The 27,179-nt window shown below is 38.6% G+C and overlaps 1 protein-coding gene across 17 annotated transcripts in view; it reads right to left on the bottom strand.

Annotated features, from left to right (window-relative positions):
* The window catches only part of RIMS2 (regulating synaptic membrane exocytosis 2), a 434,744-nt gene that overhangs the window by 37,705 nt on the left and 369,860 nt on the right, over nt 1–27,179 (bottom strand). For 15 of the 17 annotated variants that reach the window (XM_085221552.1, XM_085221546.1, XM_085221549.1 and 12 more), the window contains one exon: nt 14,795–15,036. In XM_085221552.1, the coding sequence (XP_085077678.1) occupies nt 14,795–15,036 (242 nt within the window). The remainder of the gene's footprint in view (nt 1–14,794; nt 15,037–27,179) is intronic. The other 2 variants (XM_085221537.1, XM_085221538.1) reach the window with 2 other exon arrangements.

Here is a 27,179-nt window from a genome sequence, read left to right as displayed (position 1 = left end):
AGAGGTGAAATCATTGCACCATTGAGAGGAGAGGTGCAGTCTGCAACACCACTGGTATCTGCAGAACAATTTAAGAGAAAAATAAAAAAATATATACAAATGTAATATGTACACCTGTATTTTATATACAGATATATATATGTATCAGAAATGTGTACACCTCAAATTTATATGCATATTTACATCAGGCTTGCTTTCTTTGAGGCTGCTAAATCTGTTTGAAAGAGTTGCCTGTTTTCTCTCCATGATTTTCAGTACAAAATTAAATGGCAGAAAGGCACCTCAAAAGGCAGCTTTTATCTGGACAGATAAAAATTCAGACAAACTTTTGATTCCAAATAAATAGAATTTTTAACAAAGCTACCTTTTTGTTGTTGCTGTTTATTGCATTGGGGGTGGGTCTGTGAAACTGATTTCCTGTCCCAACAAAGCAGTGGTTTTCAATTTCTGCCTTCATTTATTAGTAGTTTTTAGAAACTACACCTCTATAGCTGTTTTATATTTAAAAAAAAAAAACAACAACACAAAATAAGAGGTGATGCACTAACCATAAATAATTACTGAGCTCAAACAGTAACAAAATATCAATTAGAAGGAGGGTGAGAAGAAAGCATGACACTAGACAAAAAGGCATTTCTATTGGAGCTCCTCACATACTCTGCTATATCGAGATTTTCCTAATCACTCCAAGCAGTCCTACACAGTTCTCACTCACAAAAGCTTTTCTCCCTAACTGTATTATTCCCCAGCTGCTGTTCTCCCTCTAATTCCCTCCTTTCCAATTCCCACATCCTACCAACAGCCATAGTGACACCAAGTCCTCTCCTTACTTCTTTCACTGGTATAATTGTTGAATTTCTCCATACTCCACTTCCTTCACCTCTTGACTCCTTCAATCACATTAAAGCCTGCCTTGCTGCCTCCTGCTGTAGTTCATCCTCACCAATCACTTCTGCTTTCACTCTGTGGTTCATCTTTGATGAAAATCTTCTCAGCAGGCTGTCTGCTACCGGCCACAGATGTGGATACCTTCATCCTGGAGCTGTACGTTTTTACCAGTAACATAAACCTTGGTAACTTCCTTTGATATTGATAACACTCAATGCTATTAGTACCTCCCTTTCATACTGTGCTAAGGTCAGTGCTTATAGGTCTCAGTTTTCATGAGAATTGATAGAACAGTTTCTTCTTAATATTTTTAATTATTAAGGTTTTTTTTCTAGAATTTGAACATTGCCAGGAGTTAACTGTATTGATGTTTCCTTCTCATCTGCTTTCATGTCAGGTCTACTTACTTTCGGTGAGATCCAAACTCTCTCTTTGCTGAAGACAAAAAAGCAATGAAATGTATTCACTTCTCTTTAGACACTGGACAGATGTTCCACAGCTCAAAGGTGAGAGGTGAAGAAAAGACAGGAAGAAGTGGGCTGAAGGTGAAACTGGAAAATGCAGTTAATTCTCTTATAGGGAAGAATGACAATTAACCCAAACTGGATAAGGAGTTCCCTAAAAAGTATTTTTGGATGAGATCAGAATTTTTGGAGGCAAGCCAAAGAGCTAATGGAAACTAAGTTCAAGGACTTTCAAACATTTTACCTGTGTGATCACTGACTGTGATTTCAGTTGGTTGTGTCCTGACTACATCTCTATATAAAAGGAAAGAAAAGCAATTATGGAATACAAAACTATAAAGCTTAGAGTAACTGACATGGAGATAGAGGCTGCAGTAAAATTTACGCGGAAGTATTACAAGCACGTTCCTCTGCCATCTGCCTTATCCTCCTGATTTAATTATCTCTGTGGTCTGTTCATTCAAATGTAGATGAAATTATCTGAGGCGTATGAAACTACAAGGTGTTATGGAGGGTATGCACAGGCTAATAAATCCTCTATAGACACATTCATAAAGGGATGACTGTATGAATCCAATTTTCTTAAGCTACATTTATAGTAGTGAAGGCTAAAGGGGCAGGACACTCACCCGTAACCACCCTGATTACTTCTTAGCCAGCTCCCTGTCAGTGATTTCACTCAAGCTATCTGACCTTTCTCCAGAAGTGTGCTGCTCAGAAAACAGCATGGGCATGGGAGGAGTCCAATAGATTTTAGGATGAGGAGATCCCGCTCTGAAGAAAGCTTAAGATATGTTAGCCATCTGGTTATCTGCCCAGGACCAGAGATGATCTTTTTTTGTACCTTTAAGTGACCATAAGACATAAGAGGTCACCAGTGGGAAACTTGCAGATTGCTTTCCATATATACTGCATATCTCTGAACCCCACATAAGTACAGGTTGGCACTGAGGTAAAATCAGACGATAGCAAGTTTCTTTCTCAGTCCAGGAAAGCTGAGAATATGCTACATGGATAGAACTGGCACGTTTAAATTCATCTCCCCATGGAGAGACAAGCATGGTGGCAAAAGCCAGGCACCAACTTGGGCCATCTGAGAAGACTCATTTCAAAATTACAAAGAATCCTTTTCCCAGTGGGGTTCTGTTCAACAATTCCTATAATCTGCCAACAAGCTGCTTGGAAGCAGTTGCTTAAATGGAAGAGTAAAAGGCATGCAAGCAAATGACTTCTACTGAGCACTTACAGACATTTCTGTCAGGAAGCTGCTGAACTGACTGATGTGTTCATTTTCACGCTGCTTGACCTCTAATGTGGACCTGCTGCTGGCACCTGGCTTCTTTCAGTACACTAATTGATTACAATGAGTCCAGCTTGTGAGCTAGCTGAGAAGCGCTGCCTTTAAAGGTAACTCCTACAGCAGCAAAGTCCTCAGCTGCTGAGTAACTGATGGAACAGCTCAGATAATCATTCCTGTTGCTTGGCAAAATATAACTCTCTGGAATACTATGTATTTTACCCATTTAATTGCAAGTGATTTTCCTATCTGGTATACCTATACTGGTATTCCTATCCCCCTTATACTTGAAAAATGTGACTTTGACAAGAGGGAGACGTTAAAACTCAAAGTTTAGTAACTGCTATGAGAAGGTATTTTGCAGCAAGACGGCTGAAGGGTTCCTCCAGATCACATCTTTTAGAGGTCATAGCAAACAAAGAGGTCTGAGGCAGAAAACAGGATTGTTTCTGTGGCAGGAGCTTAATAGCAAGCACACGTACTCATTTGTTTATTTCCAACATTTGTAACCAATTTTTTTTATTTCCTAGAATACTTAGCATACATACTCTTGAGAAAGAAGAGACTGTTTTAACTGAATTTGAATCTTATCAGGATTAGAGAAAATTCCATCACTTTTTAAAGCAGTAATCAAAATGCACTACTAGAACCGGTATTGACATTAAAGAAAAATCTTTTAGAAATTCCTCAATTGTATCCTAATAAAAAGTAAAAACCTGTAGCAAAAAAAAAACAAAAACAGTTCAGCACTGTCCTTCTTGAAGTGGATTCTCAAGTTTGCACTACATTTAGATGCACTTGTGATGACTTCAGAACTCTCAGTACTCACTTTCAAAGCATTTGGTAACTGGTAGGTATAAGGATGTGCTTTATGTTTTACTTCAATTTCATTAGATAGAAAAAGAATGCCTTTTACCTGGTGTTGTCGAGTAAGACAGTTAAAAAGCAGGATGCACCCAGAAAGATAAAAAAAAAAAACTTCAAAAAATCCTGTTTTTGATGTGTTTCTAAAGCATGGTGTAGGGACTACGTAAGTCTAAGCTTGAATGCTGGCCCTCCATTGACATCTGCTAGTCCTTGGGGAACTTCTCAGTGCTGTTCCTCTTTTATCATTCCTGGTCATTGTCTCACTTCTCTATACAGACTGAAAAGTTCAGATATGAATAAAAAAATGGTTAAAATTGGGGTTCCAGTGTATAAAATATTAAAAATTTGGCAACTCATTCCAAAGAAATAAATGTGAAAATTCTGCAATTCTGAACTTCAGCATGCATAGATTTCCAATAAACCAGCTTTCTATTATAATTTTCCCTCTAATTTTGATTCTATGCATGTTGAGAATTGACTGACTCTTGCCAACATGAAGACAGCAGGGACTGAGCCTACACAGCAGCATTCAGAAAATGCGAGCTCTGCATATTCTGCCTCAGGGACAGATCTGCTAAGATTTACATACTGCAGTTAAAGAATTGTGCTGAAGAAATACAGTGCTGGCCACTGCTTTCCTTTGTTACATCTCTAGAGAAGCAGAAAGTTTTGTGTTACAAGCAAGAGGGTGTTCCCATGATGGAGGATGATCTGGGTACAGAGCCCAACTCCTGCTATTGAAGGCGATATACCTCCTGCCTTCTTGGTGACTACTTGGCACATACCATCTGACATAGGCCTGACTCACACTACCTTGCAAATAACTGAATTTGCCAGCACCCAAAAAAGGCCAAATAAAGCACTGACAAGGGACCCATGTCTGTAGGCCAGTGGTTAGGGTAATTAGATGGCTCAGCACCCTTATCAAATGGTTGCTGGGAAATAACAGTGGTGCTTTTAGCTAATTATAAATTACTCTCTTGCTAATATAATTTATCCAATACTAGTTTTCTGTTAGTGGTGCATACAAGTTTTGTGTGACAACATCATCACACTTTGTTCATGACAGAAAAAGCCAAGCAAAATGGAGATGCCTAAGAAGCATATACCAGTTCATGACAAGGGAAATCATCACAAGGAATCCAGTCCACACAACTGTATTCTCAATATCTGAATAATTTCCCATGAGAAAAGTATGTTTTCCAGTGCTTGAAAAGTATTAGAACTTCTACTCTATGGAGAGCACAGATTTGAGTTTTTACTTATCATAGAGGCATACGACAGCCTGCAGAAATGGGCAATATGAGACTGCAGTAAAACTAGACTTTTTAAATACTACAGCATCCACATAAGTTACATACCTATGCACACAGTTTGAGCAACAAGCAGGAAGAGTTGGAAGCGATTGTGAGTCAGGCTAATTATGACCTTTTTGCTGTTACTGAAACATGGTGGGACCACTCCCACGACTGGAGTGCTGTGATAGATGGCTACAAGCTCTTCAGAAGGGATAGACGAGGAAAGAAGGGTGGTGGTGTGGCCCTTTAATTAAAGACTGTTTTGATGTTGAAGAGCTTGGGGTTGGGAATGACAGAGTTGAGTGTCTATGGGTAAGGCCTGTAGGGGCGACATCTTGGTGGGGGTCTGTTATAGACCGCCTAATCAGGATGAAGAGTTGGACGAGGCATTCTATGAGCAGCTCGCAGAAGTCAAGCAATCACCAGCACTTGTTCTCATGGGCGTCTTCAACTTCCCTGATATATGCTGGAAATATAATAAGCACAGAGGAAGCAGTCCAGGAGGTTTCTACACTGCGTGGAAGATAGCTTGCTTATGCAACTGGTAGGAGAGCCTACCAGGGGTGGTGCCCTGCTAACAGAGAAGGACTGGTGGTAGATGTGAAGGTTGGGGACCGCCTTGGGCAGAGCCACCATGGAATTGTAGAATTCTCTATTCTTGGAGATGTCAAAAGAGTGACCAGCAAAACTACTTTCTTGAACTTCCAGAGGGCGGACTTTGATCTGTTCAGGGCACTTGTAGCACGGGTCCCTTGGGAGTCACTTCCTAAGGGTAAAGGAGTCCAGGAAGCCTGGACACTCCTCAAGATGGAGATCTTAAAGGCGCAAGAACAGGCTGTCCCTGAGTGCCGTAAGGTGAGCCGTAGGGGAAGACGACTGGTGTGGATAAGCTGGGAACTACTATCGAGACTCCAGGAGAAAAAGAGAGTCTATGTCCTCTGGAAGAAGGGACAGGCTACTTGGGGAGATTACAAGGAAGTAGCTAAGGTATGCAGGGAGGAATTTAGGAAAGAAAAGCCCAACTTGAACTCAGACTGGCCACTGCAGTAAAAGAGAATAAAAAATCCTTTTATAAATATATCAACGATAAAAGAAGAACCAAGGATAATTTTCATCCTATACTTGATGCAGAGAATGTGGCCACATAAGGAGAAGACTGAGGTCCTCAACGCCTTCTTTACATCTGCCTTTAATAGCCAGACCAGTTATCCTCCGAGCATTTTACGCCCTGATCTGGAAGTCTGGGATGCTACTCAGAATATACTCCCAGCGATTCAGATGGAGACAGTTAGAGAGCTCCTCCTCCATCTGGACTGTCACAAGTCCATGGCACCGGACGGGCTACACCCTTGGGTGCTGAGGGAGCTGGCGGGAGTGATTGCCGAGCCATCACAGCGGCATCTATTGGCCATCTATCAGCGCTCCCGGTTAACTGGAGAGGTTCCAGAGGATTGAAGGCTTGCTGATGTAACTCCTATCTTCAAGAAGGGCAGTAAGGAGGATCTGGGAAACTACACGCCTGTCAGCCTGACCTCAGTACTGGGAAAAGTCATGGAGCAAATCATCTTGGGTGAGATCACACAGCACGTGAGTGGTGTCCAGGGGATCAGGCTCAGCCAGCATGGGTTCATGAAAGGCAGGTCGTGCTTGACCAACCTCATCTCCTTCTATGATTGGATGACCAGACTGGTAGATGAGGGAAAGGCTGTTGTTGTAGTCTACCTAGACTTCAACAAAGCCTTTGACACAGTCTCTCACAGGATTCTTCTGGAGAAACTGTCTGCCCGTGGTCTGGACAGGTATACACTTCTTTGGGTAAGAAACTGGCTAGAGGGCTGTGCCCAATGGGTAGTGATTAATGGATTTAAATCTGGCTGGCGACCCATTTCAAGTGGTGTCCCTCAGGGGTTGGTACTGGGGCCTATCTTGTTTAATATCTCTATTGATGACCTAGATGAGGGAATTGAGTGTATTCAGTAAGTTTGCAGATGACACCAAGTTGGGTGGTGGTGTTGATCTGCCTGAGGATAGGGTGGCCCTTCAGAGGGATGTAGATAAGCTGGATCGCTGGGCTGAGGTGAATGGTATGAGGTTCAACAAGGCCAAGTACCAGGTCCTGCACTTTGGCCACAATAACCCCATGCAGTGCTATAGGCTTGGGGATGAGTGGCTGGATGACTGTGAAGAGGACAGGGACCTGGGGCGTTGGTTAATGCTCGGCTGAACATGAGCCAACAGTGTGCCCAGGTGGCCAAGAGGGCCAACGGCATCCTGGCCTGCATTAGAAATAGTGTGGCCAGCAGGAGCAGGGACGTCATCATCCCCCTGTACTCATCACTGGTGAGGCCGCACCTCAAGTATTGTGTTCAGTTTTAGGGCCCCTCACTACAAGAAAGACATTGAGGCCCTGGAGCGTGTCCAGAGATGGGCAACGAAACTGGTGAGGGGTCTGGAGCACAAGTCTTATGAGGAGCAACTGAGGGAGCTGGGATTGATTAGTCTGGAGAAGAGAAGGCTCAGAGGAGACCACATTGCACTCTACAACTTCCTGAAGGGAGGTTGTGATGAGGAGGGGTTTGGCCTCTTCTCCCAGACAACGAACAGGACCCAGGGAAATGGCAGCAAGTGGTACCAGAGGAGGTTTAGGTTAGACATGAGGAAAAACAACTTCTCTCAGAGAGTGGTCAGGCACTGGAATGGCATGCCCAGAGAGGTTGTGGAGTCGCCGTCCCTGGCAGAGTTCAATAGGCGCTGGATGATTGGATGAGGAGCTATGAGATATGGTTTAGTTTGTGGTAGCAACGGTAATAAGAAGACTAGATGATCTTACAGGTCACTTCCAACCTTGTGATTCTATGATTCTATGATATCAGTTGAAGCCAGAGAACTGTTCAAAATTAGTCTGGAAAGCATGACTGTAATACCAGCTTTACCTTCGGGGACAGTTTTGTGATTTTTTTGATGTGGAGATAATTATTTTAGGAAATGTCTTCTATCCTTAGAAATAAACTTGCATTATCAAAAGAGTACTAATATTGTTGCTCATTGCATGGGCATTGTTAGACACATAAATTCAACTGAGCTACGACTTGCTATAGGACCTTTAATATTTCCTTGCATTCAAGTACACCAAATAAAATCCTATATTATTATGAAATGTTAAAACTAAAAAGATGCAGCAGTAATGAACCTATAAATACAAATGTTGTATTTATCCTTGGTGCTAGAATCATGGTTCTGAGACCTGTCCCAGAGCAAGGTATGAAAGCTCTCTTCGTTCTTCCTGATCTCAATAAATCAGCCTCCAGGACACAGTGCTGTTTAAGGAAGGTGCTTCATGGAGCAACATGTGGATGAGTATTATCTTTCTAGAATAATATAAGCATATAGTCATTGAGATGGCTATGTAAAAAAATTGGCTATTCTAGAAATTTTAATTTAACTCAAAATAACTTATTCTCTAAAATATAAACCATAGAGATACATGGAACTGCAAGTAGGTGAGTATCTTGGACATTTCAGGCTAGCTGAGATGTGAATAATTGCCCACAGAGAAGTACAAAATTGCCTATGAAGTTCTTTTCTAGTTTCTATGAGTGCAGAGCCCTTTTACACAGAGTATCCAACAAAAAATTCATACATACAGGTTAACTAAAGGATTATGAAGTTACAAAAGTATTCCTCAAACAAAAATTTATGGAAAGCTTTAATTATTCTGTTGAATATCTCTCCTATAGAGTAAAATAGAAATGCTTTCCAGATTAAATTAATTCAAGAGGAAGCATAATGGGTTTTGCTTATGCAACAACAGAAAGAACAAATCTTGTTTACTCTGAATACAGAAATAAAACAGCTTTAAAGTTTTTTTTTTTTTTCTCCTAACGAGATATGTATTTTTTTAAGCGGGAATCTTATGAGAATTCTGCTCTGAATAAGAACAGATAACTTAGCAGTATTTTTACCAAGAAAGATCATCCTACATTTCTCTATTTTTACCTCTAATTATGAAAGATGTGAAAATCTTGTAGAAGGTCAAACTAAATGTTCTGATCTCACTTAGAGCTTGCTGCTTTTTTTCCTTTGTTAATGAGACCAAGTGGTAATATAAGTAAGTGGCCTTTTTAAGGAAAGGGTTGGCAACACAGAAAATTATTTTTAGAAATATAAGTCATTTTTTATCATGCAAATGTCTACAACCAGGGAATTTGTTTTACTTCTACCACAGTCAATTGGAAAGCTCATGGGTATCTATTTATTTGTCACATACTCTCCAGAGTTTATTTAGTAAAAGCTGATTAATGTTCATGCTAATGCGTTCATTATAATGGCACTTTCTCCTTGGTAAAGGACTCAGGTCATGAGTCTCAACTAATCAGTAGAACAAATTGGCCTTAATCTCTTGTCAACTACTAATCCTATATTTCTATCGAAGTAATATGAGCTTATTTTGAAATTAAACCAGATTATACATCAGGAAAACTGATACATGTATGATACTACATATTAAAGCTATTTGTTAACAATGCTAATCTGCTTCTGGAATAAGAGAGAAAATAAAATACCACACGTTAGACTAGATTCAAATTACCTGAATTACATGATTTCTTTTTAAAAAAAAATAAAAAATAAAAATAAAAAATAATGCATAATCATTTCAGCTGCAGTTTTGGCTATATCAGCTAATTACAGAGATAGAAAACAGTAATACATGCTGTGAAAACAAACACAATTCTAGTTTGGAAAGTTGTTTGCTCATCCTATTTTATCTCATTTTAGACAACGAAATGCAATTGATGAAGTTTCTCCTTCAATCTCCACTGTTGGAAGTTATTAATCATACTCTTTTTAATAGGAAACACGTATCACGTGTGGTAGAAAACTGTTCTTTATAAAAATTCAAACTTTGAACTGAAACATGTGAAAAGACTAACGTTCCCAACAGATTCTTTTCAGTCATACCAGTAATTGAGGAAATGAGTTTATAGGCTATATGGTTGGTTCACAACAGACCTAAGACATTCTACATATGGAATATAGCACTTCAGACCCTAGTTTCAACACTCTATAAACTACACAGAATCCATAATTTTAAGAGACACGCAGAAAATAAAATCCCACTCAATACATATGGTCACACCTCTCTGCAGGCATTACTGCACTAGTACATATCAAGTCATGACATTACATGCGTTCTCTTTTATCGTGTATTTTAATAGATGTCAGCTATTGCATATACCTAACTATGTCATGGCAATCTCAAATGCTGAGAATGTACAGCATGTGTACAGTACATGTGACTGAATGTGTACGCAGGAAATGTTTTCATATGTATAGGTCACAGTGTGGTCTAGCAGCTAAAAAATCTTTTGAAAACATAAACTGTTTAGGCTTTTAGGTAGAGTCAGCATATAAGCACAGTGGGTCTTAGCTAATTAAAGAAGGCAAAACATTTGTCAGGAGATACATGTCAGCTAAATAAGGTATCCGCCTATCTGATTGGCAGAGAGGGTAGGTTTGAGTTAGAAGCAAGATAGGATAATCAGAAGAGGACAAAGATTTCACCCATGATCTAAACTGAATGGAAGGCTACAGGTTTGCACCTGTATGCAAGTCTGGACATCAGTTCTCTTGGGGCTGTCTAGCAGGAAAAGTACTGAATTCCAGATATGAGCAGCTGAGCAAACACCACTGAAATGCAGTTGGGAACTGCGTTTTGTCTTTTATTTACCTAAAGGAAGCCAGCTTTTCCACCAGGAGAAATGCCTGTGGAATTAAAACCTAAAGGTCATAACATAAACTCCTCCTAACCTGCAAGCCTTCTAGGAATGATATCTTGAATCAAGTGTGGGGATTATTCCTTCAGTGATTTTTCGTAGCATTGAAAACATACTGAAATCAGAACTCAAGTCAAGTCTGATTCACCTTGCCAAATCTATTCTATAGTATCCTATATTTTACTAAGCCTTATCTTAAGTAAAACTTAAGTACAATTACTTTTTGTGTCAGCCAACCATTAACTTAATTTCAAGGATAAATAAATTACAGAGATTTACAGGCCTTGTTTTTTAATTGCTTTGAAATAAGTCACAAAATATAGATCCTGTATATTCTCACACCTAATTTTTTAGTAAGTCAAATAATATAAAAGAACAACTAGCATTGCTACTGCTACAAATTTTAACGAGGAAAGCTAATATGAAATTAAAAATAAACAAACAAACAAATAAATAAATTGCAATGCTTCCTTAAACAAAAATGGAAAGCAGAAAATTAGTCTTGTCTATCTTGATTTATTGTTTTCTGTATTCCTGTGGTGTTAACACCAGCAGTTTTTTCTATTATCTCTTTTTCCTTAAGGAGAGTGATTCACAGGGCACCATTTAAGATCTTTTCATGTAATGGATTTGAGAACATTTCACCCATATATACTGGATACTTGGATTCTCTTGGCAAGATCAACAAAAAAGATCAGTTCTTAGTGCCTGTGTCAATGAAATCAGGTCAGCCCAACTTCCTAAATTATTATTCTACTGTCATAAATAACCTTTGATGAACTTGTTCAGTAGAGTTAATTGATTATCAATTTTCTAGGCATTTTAAGGCTGTATTATTATACCTCTGAGGAGAATACAGCATTGCTTCTACTGCTTATTCAAGTTTTTTGTCATATTTCAAATGTATTCAACCCGCTCCTTAGAGGCCTTCCCACACAAAACATTAATCATAACTGAATGAAATCAAAATGCTTTTGACGGATAAGAAATTATATAATTATTAATATTAATACTGCTACTCCTTTTCATCCCACCAATAACAACAAAAAAACATGCCCTTTATTCAAAAAAACAAAAGAGTTCCTCCTGGAATGCACTAGAAATACAGACCAGAATAAAAAATACTTTTGGTTGAATGTATTTCAATGTGTCGATATATAATACTATGCCATATAACAATAATAACATTGAATTGAAATGACTGTAAAAATTATTTTTTAAGGCATTGTATGCCTGATTCACATGTATGACAGCAGCTATAATGACCCATTTTCAAAAATTTCTGGCATAGATTTAGTTATAAAATATGAATGAAGAAAACCATTGAAACACAATTACGTCTAACAAGACACTAGAAGGAAATTTCAGAGATGCCACTATGCACTTACTGACTTCAGTATGAGAAAAAAAAAATTATAATAAAAGTTACTGTAATATGATCACAACTTTCTGTATAAGTATAGTTATCTCAGGATATTGACGTGCTAAGTAAGGAGACACATAGCTGACTAATCAAATAGTATAATATCTTCATAAGCTACTCAAGAACCCTTTATAATTTGACCAGTTTGTATACAGTAACAGTGCCTTGCAAGTGGAGTACCCTCTGCCTTGCAGTTCTAGAAAATTTACTCACAGAAAGTTTACAGCACATTCTGTATTTCAGTACCAGGCCTTGTATTAGTGCCTGTGCCAACACGATTCCTTGTTCAGGCACTTACCATGAGAAAATAGGAACAGGATGAGATAAATTAGGCAATATTTATGAATTCATTACATGCAGTAATTGCAAGCTTTAAACCTCTGGCATTCTTGTATAACACATGTCCACTATTCTCCTTAAGATTTCTTGATGGATGCTGAAGACATGCAGGACAAAACTTCCTGATATGACCTGCCCCTCACCTACCCAACAGACCACTGCCTTGTCTCAACTGCAGACATAGTGTTAGAGGTTCTCCTGACATGTGGCCACCAGCTTACTTACTGTATCACCAACATGCTTGTATGACCCAACTATTTCAATGATGCATGTTTCTGTCCTGTGAGGTGTAGCCTCATGGCCACCAGACAGGCCACTTCAGGTCCCAGGACAGAGACAGCCTGGGTGCACCCCAGGAACTGGTGTGCGGTAACAGCTGTACAAAGCAGCCTATACCCAGTCTACACACAAGGGGCCTTTTTAGAAGGGGCAGCAGGAGCTGCTCTGGCTGTAGAACCCTGGTGGGCCAAGTGCAGGCCTGAGTGCAGATCTCTCTCAGGGAGCAGCTGAGGGAGAAGGACTGCCAGCCAGAACTATGTGGGCTTTGGGGTTTCTGCTGCAGGAGACATACAGCACTGACATGCAGCTCAGTAGTCACAAGTTTTTCAGACTATCCTCTTGCACTCAATGGGTCAAGAGACCTTTAGAAGTTTTGAGAATTACATTTCGCCATTTTTCCCTAGCTTGAGTACCTACTGGTTGTTGGGTAATTGATTAGAGAGAAACTTCAAATTAAAAGTACTATCCAAAAAACTAAATCAGCATGGTATTTAAATCAAATCTAAGCAAGCTATATAGAGCTACTGATTCGCTTTAGTGCTGAGATTTATAATTTAACAACACACAGAGAGCTGAGAGCTTTCATTTAGTATTTTTTAGAGTAAACGATGAACACAGATTAGAAGTAGTAATGTAGAGCACTATGTATGACTTGATATCCACATACATTAATACAGTTATACACTGATTTACTATCCACACAATATTTAACAGATCTGTGTAAAGATTACTTCAATTTTCCCATTCAAGCTAAGAGAAAACAGAATACATATATGGAACTGTCATTTCAATAACCTCCAAAAAAGTTGTTAAAGCAGGAGACTGCTGCAAAGACTTGCCTACTATGGATTCATCAGTGTCTACATGATTTTCAGAACATTCCACATGCGTGTTCTTTACCCTCTGCTTCTTATTCCTTCCTGACTCTTTCCATATTCAGTAAGATGTAAGTTTCTCTGCTCTCTTTTCTGTAGTATTGTCCCTCTTTCAAATTCTTACTTCCTGAATCCCCTCTTAAGTTCTGCTATTTCCATGTACAAAAACTTACTTACAAAATATGACACAATTTCTGACATTGCAAGACGTCAATTTGCTCCATGTACTTGGATTTTGAAACTCTTAAAACAAATGCAAACTTTGCAAAGAACTAAAAAATCTCTTATAAATATTGATACGGTGCTTAGAACAGACACCTCCTGATGGGATTACACATGGCTGAATGCTATTTGTGAACTCAGATTGAACCATATGACAATGCTACAATGATTTTGCTTAGATACTGAACATATAATAAAAGTCATGTATATAACTTGAAATATACAAATATATGTATGTGCATTTAACATGCATAACTGCATTTATATATATGTATATATAATATGAGTATGTATTCAATTATAAGTAATAATTTTCCATATAAAATACACTTGTCCTATATAGATTCCTTAATTGTCAATGAGAGCTTTTCAGAGTGCATTATATGGATTTTCCCTGGAATAGAAGAAATAAAAAAAATTGTATAAGATTTTATCTTTAGGTATCAGACAGAAAAAACTCTCCACTTTTCCTAGATAAAATATTTCAGTATTGAATTTTAACTGACATAAACAAAAATGAGGAAAATATTTACCGATAGTGAATATGCCTGTAGGATGAAAAGAAAGGTATTAAAAATAATAAAACGACTCTACTGACGCACTAAAATACAACAAAACATTTGGTTCATGGAAATCGTTTTGTTTCAAGATAAGGGTGCATGTTCAAATGTGAGAAAAGAACGTGCTGAAATAAACAGGCTCTGTATGTTACAAAAGAGAAGGAATTTTGCAACTGCATTTCAGCGACCATACACAAACTCCCATTCAGAGTTCCCACAAATATAAGAACAGCATCTCAAGTTGGCTCCTGGGAAGCAAAGGAATTGTTAAGTAGGGTCCAGCAAGCAGGAAATACAAGCCTCAGTCCAACCTGAAAAGGATTTTTGCTAAAAACCAAGTTTAGTGAATATCCAGTTAAAAAGAAATGCTTGAGCATTTTCTTCTTTCACTAGAATACTGTTGATCAGGCAACTTCAACAGGACAGCCAAATGAACAAACCACAATAAATGCATATTATGCACATTTAAATGATGACGCCAGAGGGGAAAAAAAGATCCAGTTCCTACCAGTTTGGCTGAGTTGCGATGTGCTACGGCTTTTCCTCGAGAGACCCACGATGGCCACCATCTTGGCGCCGATGCTGGAGCGTCTCTTCTTGCTGCCTCCGCCAACGGTGCCCACTGCCGTGTCCGACTGGCTACCGTCGTTCTTCTCCAGCGTGTACATGTCCCCACCGATGCTGGTGCTCTTAGTCATGTTCTTTCCTGAGGCGCCCATCTGTCTGCTTTGCATTTTGGATGTAAAGACACTATCAGCCAGTGGATGGATAAACAGCGCAGACACAGAAGAGTAAAAAGGGGAAAACAGAAAAGGACAGGTTTCAGAAGGAAAGTTTTGGGAGACTGGAGGGTAACAGCAGCTAATTCACACAGGTAGGGGCTGGTTTTTTAGAGGTAAAAAACAGCTTTAATGCTAGGGTCCTGTTTGATCAGAAGATGAAATTGATCAAACACTGTGACTGATCAAAATTTTGTTTTAGATAACACATTCTTACTTACTGGTCTTCTTAAAACACATTACCAGCACAAGCATATCAAAGAATTAATGTATCAGTATACCACTGTTTACATTTTTTAGAAACTATGCAAGAATAGAAATATATTCATACACTCAGAGCACTGCTCTCCACATTTGATAAATCAGATCATGAATACTCGATCATCTAGTTTATCAGCTAAGAAGCTTCTGAAAATGGCTTGAGTAGGGATTACCTGGACACAGGAAGAGACACAAGGAAAATAAAATACAGGAACTGTCATTTATAGTTCATACTTCAACTAGAATTATAATTTTCTATAATAGTAAATAGTCACTAGCTAGAATCAGAAGTGTTGTCCACAGTTGAGCAAAGGGTCTTCAAGACCCATCGGTAAGTTACAGAAAAGCCACTGCCTGGCTCTCCTGTACTATTCTTATGGTTTTCCTCTAGCATCACTTGACCTGAAAAAAGGGTTAAAAAAAAAAGGCTGGGTGAAACTAAGCTTGCTTCAAAATAATGCTTTTCTAATTGATTATTCCCTTCCTTACAGATCTCTTTTGTACATTTGTTTAGCTTTATCTATGGCAGTGGTAAGTTGTTATGTGCCTGTACTTTTGCCTCCTGAGGTGAGATAGCAGCATATTGATGTTGGGCATTTGCTGTCCCTCTATTAGTGTCTTTATCACCAAATAACTAAAGTATAAAGACATAAACAGTCAAAAACCTGAAGTGGTTCCATTTCTTTACTAATGTCCCAATTTTTAGCTCTTACAGCAAAATAATTATTTAATGGTAAATTCTCAGGTTATCTGATCTCACATTATTGAAGCATTTTATTTTTCTATTTCTCTCTAAATTCTCTATTCTAATTTCTGCACAGAAATTCACCAGTGGGGATGCTGCAGCTCAGAAGGTACACAGTGAAAAAGAGTTTTCAGTCTGCCAGACAGAAGGTTGAAGTGTGTCTAGACCCAGACAAAGACCCCCTAATGCTGCTTGGGAAATTGATGTTCTGTAGACCCCCTAAGTGTTCTGCCTCTCCTCACATACAGATACACAACCTGTATTCCTCAGGGAAGCAGATACTTGATTCATGAACAAACTAAATGAAAGTCTGAAGTCTTAGCTTCCATTTTTAAACATCCAGACATTTCTTAGATTTTTTAGTAATCCAGTTTAGTTCAATTATCCTATGATTTTGATAAAATTACACAGTGATGAACCAATTTTGATTTTTTTATTCCCTTCCTGGCAGCAAATGCATGTATTATATGCATATGTTATAAAACACTTGGACACTATATGACTCAGATCATATTTACCTATAAAATGGAATTTTATTATAAAACACATTTGTTCTTAATCACAGACTGTTCTTTCAGGCTATAAGCAGCTTGCATCTGCATTACATCCTGCAGCATGCCAGAGCACACTCCAATGGGACCTGTCCTCTCAGTGCTCCAGGTTAAGGGACAAGATGATTTCTTTTGCATGGAAATGACGATCTGCAGTGATGATAGCACTACATATCCAAATCTTGCCCTGACAAATATCCAGACCAGGGAACTCTTGAGCAAATGTGGGACTGATAATATATATGTAGAATATTTCTATTTCAGTGAAGTTCTTGCACAGAACCTAGCACTTTGTTCACTGCATCTCACTAATAAGTTTATAGTAGATACAGTGTTAGGTAATCTGTAGAGAAAAAACAATAGAATAATTTTGAAAATAGGAAATTGTTCTCTTTGTGTGTATGTGCATAAAAACACCACTATATAAATGCTAACAAAGATTATTTTTGCTTTCCAAATGCATTTTCAAAAACATACGTAGGCTATTCCTGGAACTTCGCCTCTCAGCAAATGGCTTTAGAGTGGATTTTTCTGGATTTAGCCACGGTCTTCCTCTTACCTAATCTAAAGCTATTTCAAAAACATACATTTATATTGCTTATTTAGCTCCTAACTCGATTTATAGAATCACAGAATCACCAAGGGTGGAAAAGACCTTTAAGATCATCCAGTCCAACCATCCACCTACCACCAATATTTCCCCACTAAACCATGTTCCTTAGTAGCACATCTACACATTTCTTGTCCTCCAGGGACAGTGACTCCACTACCTCCCTGGGAGCCCATTCCAGTGCCTGAGCACACTTTCAGGGAAGAAGTTTTTCCTAATACCCAACCTGAACATACACTGGCACAAGTTGAGGCCATTCCCTGTCATAATATCCCTATTACCCAGGAGATGAGGCTAACTCCCTCCTTACCAGCATCTACTTTCAGTAGTTAGAGAGGGCAATAAGGTCTCCCCTGTAAAAACTTAACTATAGAATTAATGCGGTGGCTTCAAAAGCAAAATTGCATCTCTTTGCACTGATTTAAGGGGAAATGGGATGAAGCATCACATTTGGAACGAGGATGCAATTATTTAAGATATTTGAGAGTTTCCCAGAAAGCTTTTTGGTCTTTAATTGACAGCTGCATTTACATGAAGGCACAAAATGCCTCAAGTTGAGCCACAACACAGGAAAACACAACTGCTAGTTTATAGAATTGTCTTTGTAATCTAGTCCAAAAGTAATGGGTGTGCTTCCTAAGGAAGTTATGAAGAAAAATATGAATGAGAGTTCAGTTCAATAGATATACAGGCACAAAACAGAATTGAGAGTGACTTTGACAGGACAGCTAATAACAAAAGATCAGAACACAGAGAGCCTGAATGTATATTCTTGCATCCTTTTTTAACTCTTCTTTTTAGTACACATTGACACACACTGGAAAATTTGAAGTGGATTAGAATATATAAGAGTATAAAGGAAGGTGGGGAAATGAAAAAAATTGGACCTGCATTCCTGGGGCTTTTTAACACTATGATAACTGATTTGTAAAATGATAACATCACATGATGTATTTTCTTTCAAACTAACAGCTTTAGAGTTTGCATTCTCAGGAAGGAGATACCACAAGAACTAATTCTCAGTTTCAATGCTATCACACGTTTAAAAAATATCAGAAAGATCTAGAAGAGACAGTGCTGGGAAGAGCTAGAATCTTCAGCTTTATATTATGCTATATTCTTCTAAGAATCAGAAATTAAGACCCTTACCCAGGAACGCTATTTTTAACCCAAGTTTTCTAAGGAAACATGATTAATTTCACAGTGTTTTTGGCAAAGGAGTAGAAAACAAAAGCTACTTAGTTACTAAAACAGATCTCTGGGGAGAGACTTTATCAATGCTCTTTTGGAGACAGACAGTAGTATTGAATCGCTTATTTCATGTGCGAGCTTGTTCCCACAGATTGATAGGAGGATGAGTATTTTTATTGCCTGAAGGAAAACTTCTTCCAATGATATAATTTTCAAGAATCACTGAATCACTGAATATCCTTAGTTGGAAAGGACCACAAAGATTACTGAGCCCAGCTTGTGGCTCCATAAAGGAGCACTCACAGTTCAAACCCCATTTGTGAGATTCATTGTCCAAACTGAGAGGACAGGTCTCCCTGGAGTGTACTCTGGCATCAGGAAGTAATTCAGATACAAGCTGCTCCTTGAACTGTGGCAGCTTGTGGCCATGAGCACTGCCCTCTGGATACTTTTTCCAGGGCCAGCCACCTCCTCAGTGAAAACCTTTTCCTAACACACAACATGAGCCTCCCCTGCCACAGCTTCATGCTGTTTCCTCCCTATCCACAAAGTCAGTGAGCTGCTGTTATATTTTATAATAGAAAATAGTAATTATGCCATTGCTTTATAAGTGATATTAACACTGAAGGCACGTCTTATGTCAGAGCAGTGATAACAGAAATATTCTTTTTCTCATAAAACAGTGGGAAGAAAGTTCCCATTTCCTGTGTCTAATGTGCATTTACCATATTGAGGTGCTTCATGTGTCATATCCTAAAATGTACAATTCTATTAAAATGCAAAAGTTTGCAACAATTGCCAATATTAAAGAAATTGATGTGCCTAAAATGGCTGGCATGCAGACAAAGTTGCTATAATTTCACTAGGCAGTAAGCTATAAAAGCACTATGCATTATAAAAACAGGCTCTTTGGCTTCTGTCTACGGGTTCTGTATCACAGAATCAAGTTTTGCTGTATACACCTGTGGTGGACTTCGTTTAATCAGGTTCTTTATATCAGTTAAGAAAGAGAAAGGGAAGAAGATTCAGGTAAGGAAAAAAGAGATTTAAATTTAGTATCGAGTGGATGTTCCAAATACTCATACAAATGGCGAATACCGATGTTCATTCACCGAACTCAATTTGCTCCCTCCGAGTACAATTGTAAAAATACTTGCTCTAATTCAACTTTTTGAGTTTTTTTCCTTCATAAAAGCAGAAGGAGATACATCTTTTTTATGCTCCTAGTTTGCAAACAGCTCCCGAAGAAAGCTATTGCATAGTAGTGGCTTTGTTTATTTTTTCAGTTCTTTCTAAAAAACACTGTGGGAAGTGAGTACTAGGAGAGGTCTGAAAAGTTGACTGCGTTTCATAGTAAATCTGCAGTGTTCAGGAGCAAGTCTGCTCCTTCATCCATACTCTGAACTCTTTTTGGCCATTCAAGCCTTTGCTCGCTGATTACTGATAAATGCTTGGTATCCTCACCACTGAAGTTATCCACTTGGGCTGCCTTTTGACAGTGCCAGAAATGGACTTTTTCCTAAAAGAACAGGGTGTTGTATGTCAGGTCATGGTCCATTCTAAGATAACAGGACTGTCAAAGAGATGTCTTAGTTAATAACTCCTATAAACTTTTCTCTTAACAGAAAACAGAAATGACTTATCTATGAAGTTTTCTTTCTATGTACATACACACAGACACACATGTTCTGTTAGACATATTCAACAACATCTTAAATTTATGAGAGGATATGAAACAAGAAATAGAAGTGCACTAAAAAATCAGTTTTCAAGATACCTGATAAGGTATTCAACTTAAGAAAATCCTCTACAACAAGAATATACAGCCACAAGGGGAAAACAATAAACCCACAAAATTACACAAACAAACTGTGCTAGGCCAGCCATGTGCATGATGGTACAGTAATCACCCTCACGAGAATCCAAACAAGAATCACCTCATCACACCACTCCAGCTGCAGGCAGCCCCTGCCCAAAAGCAACCAGGGAGAATGTGACAGCCAGGCCACTCACTGCCCTTGGCTTGTGGGGACCAACCAGACAACCAGAGCAGGGTGACGGCAAAGCTCACATGGGAACATTGCTTACTGCACTGCCCTACATTCAGGAAACCACTTGAGGACACTGAAAAACACTGTCAGATCTTTGTGTGGGTAGGCCAGAAACTTGTTTTAGATGCTTCAGTTTTCCAATGAACAAAGAAAAATGTCCTCAAGTGTGACATGGGTCAGGTGGGATCTCTGACCTCTCTGACCATGAAAGCCTGCGTGCACACAGCTGACTTGCATGCTTTCCAAAGCGTGTTTTTCTCAGGTTTCCTAGAGGAAACAGCTCCTGACCCACACTGTCCCTTGAGTTGTGCCTGCACTGCCCTGGGGGCATGTCATTGGTGTGTCTGGCACAAAGACAATGCAATTTACACAGTTTGAGTGACCATGGAACAGTGCTTAAGGCCATGCTTGCCCTGTCTTGTTTACTGATATGGACGGTCTTGAACTTGACTATATAACAAATCTCAGACTGTTGTTAAATTCAAGCCCATAACGTTTTTCTGAATGCTTTTGGAAAACAAAAAACAACAAACAAACAAACAAAAAAAACAAAACCATTAAGCCAGTATGAAGCTGCTATTTGTACAAAGCCTTCTAGAAAATGCATTATTATGTTTTTTGATTTCTTGAAGGCAAGAATCTTTGGGATTTCTTTGTCAAAAATCCACTCGTTTTCAAAATAGAGAGTGCAATTTTCTCTGGAATCAGATCTGCTATAAAGGTTTTCCAGACTCCTAACATAGCAGGTAATCAGACACACCTGTGTTTTTCTCCCCCATTTTGCAAGTATCTGTGATGAACCAATGAAAGATCAAAAAACACTGGCAGAGAAACTATCTCAAAATATAGTGCCTATGACCTGCTGCTTGGAAAGCTATCTCTTTGGAGTTGACACATAGCCAGAAGGGAGTGCTCCCCTAGGAAATTTTCAGAGAAGGGAGGTAGGGAAACAGGTTTCACAAGATCTTTGGTTCAGTCTTGGTATCTTATGTTTCAGACAATCCATTTCTTTGATACCTGATCAAGAAGAAAGGCAACAGTTTATGAGGTTTCAGTTAAGATGGGAAATTTCGAGTGCAACAGGATCCTAAACTGAACACTATGATTCTCCCAAGTTACTGCAAAAAATAAAAAAAAAATAAAAAAAAATGCAAAATCCCAAAAATCCCAGAGATAAAAGAACCTTGATAAGACTTTTTCAGGCATCCTCTATTGTTTAATAGTGCAGCACTGCCCATACTTTCTGTATACTAAACAATCCAATGGGCAGCAGTGACTGAAACAAGGAAAAAAGCTGAACTAGGAAAATACACAGACCTTCTCCACAAAAAAAAAAGATATACAAATAGCCAACAGACCCAAGCCCAAAACAGAGTACTTTCAGTTTGGAAGCAGACAAATGTCTTATGTAGTTGCTGTCCAGTTAAAATGTTTCAAACTTGATTTTTATACAACCTCTAAGAAAAATGCTCTCTTCAGACACCACAGTCAAAAAATACTGATCATATCCATCTTTTGCCACCGTCTCATTTTACACTCCTAGACTTAAAAATGCTATTCTGTCCATTCCTGTGTATGACTGATAGACTAAAATTATTCACAATCTTGATTTTTTTTTTTATTTTTCACTCACTAAAAAAATACCCTTTACTAAAGCAATATTATTGAGCACAGCATTTTTCAACTCCACAGCACAGCAATACCATCCACTGCATGGGTATCATTAGTAGGATTTCTAAGGACTTTTGTTTTCAATCTTCATTACAGCTGAATTGGAAATGAAAATATTTCATCTTGTTCCTCAGCCAGAATTATATGAATCAGGGAACCAGACTTATGCTGAGGTCAATTGGCAGATCTTGCAGGTATCTTTTTTTTCCAATGAAAAGTCAGTACTCCTACTGCCCTGCCCTGCCCTTAGTTCTCTGGCAATTATGCCTAAAGAAAATAAAGCATCTGCTAATGTAAAACTACACTTAGCTGAGTGAGGAGCACAGCCATGTACTGTCATGCTGTAGGGAAAGGATTTTAACAATTCTTCAATTGCTGATATTCTCTCGTACACATCTTTTACGAGACTGGACAACCACTGAAGATTCCTTTTACAGATTTTTACAAGCAGGATAGAATTATAATGCCATTCTTAATAGAACTCTTTCCTCATTTGTAGACGTTTTCATTTCATTAATTTCCTGGAGATATTTAACAAAAACAGAATTATGGGGACAGCTGTGATGCAGGAAATAATATTTCCATGGGAACAGTGCTTGTAGCCAATGCACGTCAATTCACATCAAAGAAAAACACTACAGGTTTGCAATTATACTGACTTAGTCTCCTGAAGATCACTGCTGAAAATTATCCTATTAACTCATTTGTGATGTAATTCTCTAATACCTACCGGACTGACTAAATTAATAGGTTTATTTTATGTAAATTATAACAGGGAAATTTGTGGAAAACAATTTTGGAATTGAACTTTTTAAATGGCTTGGGCTGAACATGGAAAATATATCTTCTTACGATTAATTAGTGAATAAAACAGTGATTATAATGTACGTTGTTATGTATACTTTTCAAAGAAAACTTGTGTGCACATCTGAAAATAAAAATAACTCCATATTTCACCAGTTGTTTCATATGAAGCAGCTGAACAACAGACTTTCCAAACTAAAACTGACAATGGGCAACGTGGCTTAATTGAGTGTCTCCTAGAAAAACGCAACTTGCATCTACTTAATCTACAAGTTGAATAGTATGTGCTTATTTGGACTATTACAGAATTACAGTTTTCCAGCTGAGATGGAAAAGAGATGGAAGAGAGGGATCGTTTTCTTTTCAGCATTAACAGTGCTTACTAAGTCTTTAAATACAGCTGTGCCACAAACTTGCTTAAAACAACTCCGATTTATTTCTTGAAGAAATGAAAAGAGCTCGCTGAAATTAAAAACAAGCAGTAAATTGATAAACCTAATTTTAAGTTCACTGTGAATGCATAACCCAAAATAATCTGAGAAATATTGTAAAATTAAATCCTAAAGGGAGAAAAAATCAAATTTCAAAGTAGAAATTTTCAAAAATACATAGAGATAAAAGACATCCTCGGGATGGAACCATGATTTAGCATCTTTACTCACTAAACTGAAATTGTCTATAAGGACAATTTCCTCTTTGGGAAAAACACATTAACAGCTGGAAAACTTTGGAAGAAAGTAGTATAAGAATTGGATTGGATGTGCTACTGAGAGTATATCAGGAGAAGATCACAAAATGCACAGGGAAGAAATAGCTGTCCTGAAAAGCCATTATTCAAATCAATGGCTGTAGGCAAACATGGATTTGACTAAAGCTGCCTCTATACTTGACTCATGGAAGACAAAAAAGCTTTGATCAGCGCTGTAGAACCTGGCTATGCTTCACTCCTCATCACTTTACACTGCTCATGTGTATGGTGGGGGGAATCTAAACAATAAAGCAGCTCTGACATTTATGTCTTCCCCTGCAAATTCAGGTTGCTTGAGGACTCCAGAAAATCAGGGTCAGAATAGACACTGCTAACATTTCTCATACCTATAGCATCTCTCTGAATTGATCTTCTGGGACCGAGAGCTAAATGGACACGAGCAAGAGATCTGAAGCCATAATTACCTCAGCCGAAGAGACATTATCTGGGACATCATGATCTTGCCTGTCTGACTTCTGTCACTTTGACAAAATGACTTTGAGTCACTTTGGGCCTCTGGGGAAAACTGGAAAGCCATACAGAAAACTTAAGAGCATCAGAAAAAGAAAAGGTAGTGAGGAAACTTGCCATGCATCTTTCTGAACCCAGGTCTGCAAGTTTCCTACCTATGGAGCACAGGCCCATGGCCAGAGCTCCTTGCTGAGGGACTATGTACACTTACATGCTATGTATGTTTGGAGAAAATGCTTGTTTAGGTAGCACTTTATGGACTTCATAGGCTGAATATGACTATTACGCAGGTACAGTGAGAGTATTGAACCAAAATGTTCAGATGTTTAGTCAGGCAACCTAAACATCAGATAAGCCTGGGAACCCCAGTATAGGAAGAATGTGGAACTGTTGGAGCAGGTCCACAGGAGAGTCACAGAGATGATCAGAGGGCTGGAGCATCTCTCCTATGAAGAAAGGTTGAGGGAGTTGGACTTGCTAAGCTTGGAGAAGAGAAGGCTTTGTGGAGACCTCACTGGGGCCTTCCAGTACTTGAAGGGAGCTTACAAGCAGGAGGGGGACCAATTTTTTTACAGTCTGATAGGACAAGCAGGAATGACTTTAAACTAAAAAAGGGGAGATTTAGGTTAGATTTTAAAAAGAAATTATTACCCAGAGGGTGGTAAGGTGCTGGCACAGGCTGCCGAGAGAAGTTGTAAATGCCCCATCCCTGGCAGCATCCAAGGCCAGGTTGGATGGGATCCTGGGCAGCACGATCTGGTGGGTGGCAACCATACCCATGGGCAGGGAGGTTAGATCTAGGTGATCTTTAAGTCCCCCTCCAACCTGAGCCATTCTTTGATTATGTGATTTTGATTTGTTTCAAATCCTCAGTTTATTTCTTTTGATTATCTCTACTTCTTGCATGTCTCTAGGGCTTTTCATCTGCACTTCTATATTTTAAAGCCTACTGATGCACTGTTTTTGAGTGACCTTAAGTGACATAAGTATATCAGTGCTTTCTGAATCATAAGTTGGAGCTGATGCACCATGGAGGCTGAACTGCAGGTTGTGTTTCATGGAGATGGAAGCATTCTCAACAATACTGCACTGTTGTCAAACACAAAAAGTCTGAACTGTAGTCCATTTCAAATGAAGTATTTTCACTCTTTGCCTGTTAATAATGTGTACTTCCAAATTCATTTTTTTAGTATTTCCCAGCAGATAAAACTAAGTCTACCATCTGTAGAGAAATCTGTAAGTATTTTGTACCTTTTCCAGGAAACCAGGTCTCTAAAGTTTTGATAGGTAGTGATGACTAACTCAAAAACAGGTGACATTGCTAGATTTCTTAAATGACTTATATTCTGCTCTCAGTACAGATGTCACTAATAATATATGAACTAATACAATTCCTTTCTGAACCACTGATATTGTGTCCTTTTCAATAATTTCTACAGAAGCCAAAGATAATTTTCTTCTATACATCATCTGCCAAAGTTTAAAACGTGAAACAGTCAAATTATTGCGTCCCTTGCTACAGATGCAGTTGCTGTATGGATTTTTATCTCTTGAAAGTAGAATACTAAATTAAGTTTTAAAATTTACATCAAAAAACAATGGGTTTGAATCCTTATTTGAAATACGGTCATTTGTCATTAACTGCTACCAAACTCTGTATAGCCCAATAATTCTAATCTTACTGGAAAATAGAAAATAGGGACTTTGATTTCAGAGACACAGACCAGCTGTATTTAAGCAGCCATCTGGTTATCTAATGAGAAGCATACAGAAGAGTTACATTAGAAGAACAAAGATTTTAAGTTGCTGCTTTTTGTTTCAGGTCTCTGTCCATTATACGTGCGCCAGCCTCTCAAATTAACAAAGCATTCTGAATTTGAAAAGAGTTAGTGAATGTTAGAATCATAGAATCACAGAATATCCTAAGTTGGAAGGGACCCACAAGGATCAAGTCCAACTCCTGGCTCAACACAAGATCACTCAAAAATAAGAGCAAATGTCTGAGACTTCGTCCAGACACTTCTTGAACTCTGGAAACTTAGCACCATGACCACTGCACTGTGTAGCCTGTTCCAGTGCCTGATCACTCTCCAATGAATAACTTTTTCCTGATATCCAACTTAAACCTCCCTTGATGTTGTATGGCAGCTTGCCAGTCTGATCCCAGGAATGGCAAGAACACTTTTTGCGATGGTTAAGAAACTCCTTGGGCTAAGAGCTACAGCAAAGTCAAGAAGTCCCCCTCATCCCATACCAGGATCAGGGCTGGTCTCACAGCAGGAAGGGGTTGGGGGAGGCTGGTGGCCTCATACCTCATCCTGACTGCAGCCCCATTTGGCAGGGCCCAAGCTCATTACTCTTGAGAGGAAGCATGCTTCTGATCACACTTTTTCCCTCTGTAACGAGGCCATGACCTAGGCTTTACCACCTTGCAAACCCTGTTTTGTGCTTCAAGAAGGGTCTGACCTACTAAAAGGGTATGGTTTAGCTGACTAACAGAAGCACAGATCGTTTTTTTTTCTAGGAAACCATTGCTATTGGGTACAGATTTCATACACTGCAACTTAGCTAAAGTATTATGCAGTTTCAAAAGGGTCTCAGGCTGCAGCTTTCACAGCCATTGCAAGCATGTGGCCTGTTTGGCAAGAAAGGTTGGGCACAATTAATACATTTCATCCATTAGTTTAGTTGGTTGGGCAGAATTAACTTCCTTCATCCATTAGTTTAGTTGGAACAATCACTACAAATTTTCTGAAACGTTTTGAGAAATCAAACAACGCAAATATACTGAAAATAGATTTTTGATGCTTTTTGGCTTTTGCACAACTTTTGATATTTTTACCAGAATATAGATTTTCAAAAAGCATTACTAGTTTCCACCTCTATGGAGCAGCTAGCAGAGACTACAAAACACTGCATTTAACTGATAATAGCTGCAATCGCAGTAGAAGTCACATAAAAACTGAAATACAAAGATTACAATACAATGAAAAACCAAGGAACAAATACTC

Source organism: Meleagris gallopavo, chromosome 3, assembly GCF_905368555.1.
Source record: "Meleagris gallopavo chromosome 3, MGAL_WU_HG_1.1, whole genome shotgun sequence".
Taxonomy (NCBI): Eukaryota; Metazoa; Chordata; class Aves; order Galliformes; family Phasianidae; genus Meleagris; species Meleagris gallopavo.
The sequence above is the reverse complement of the archived record's forward strand: the minus strand, read 5'-3'. Positions and strand labels throughout refer to the sequence as shown.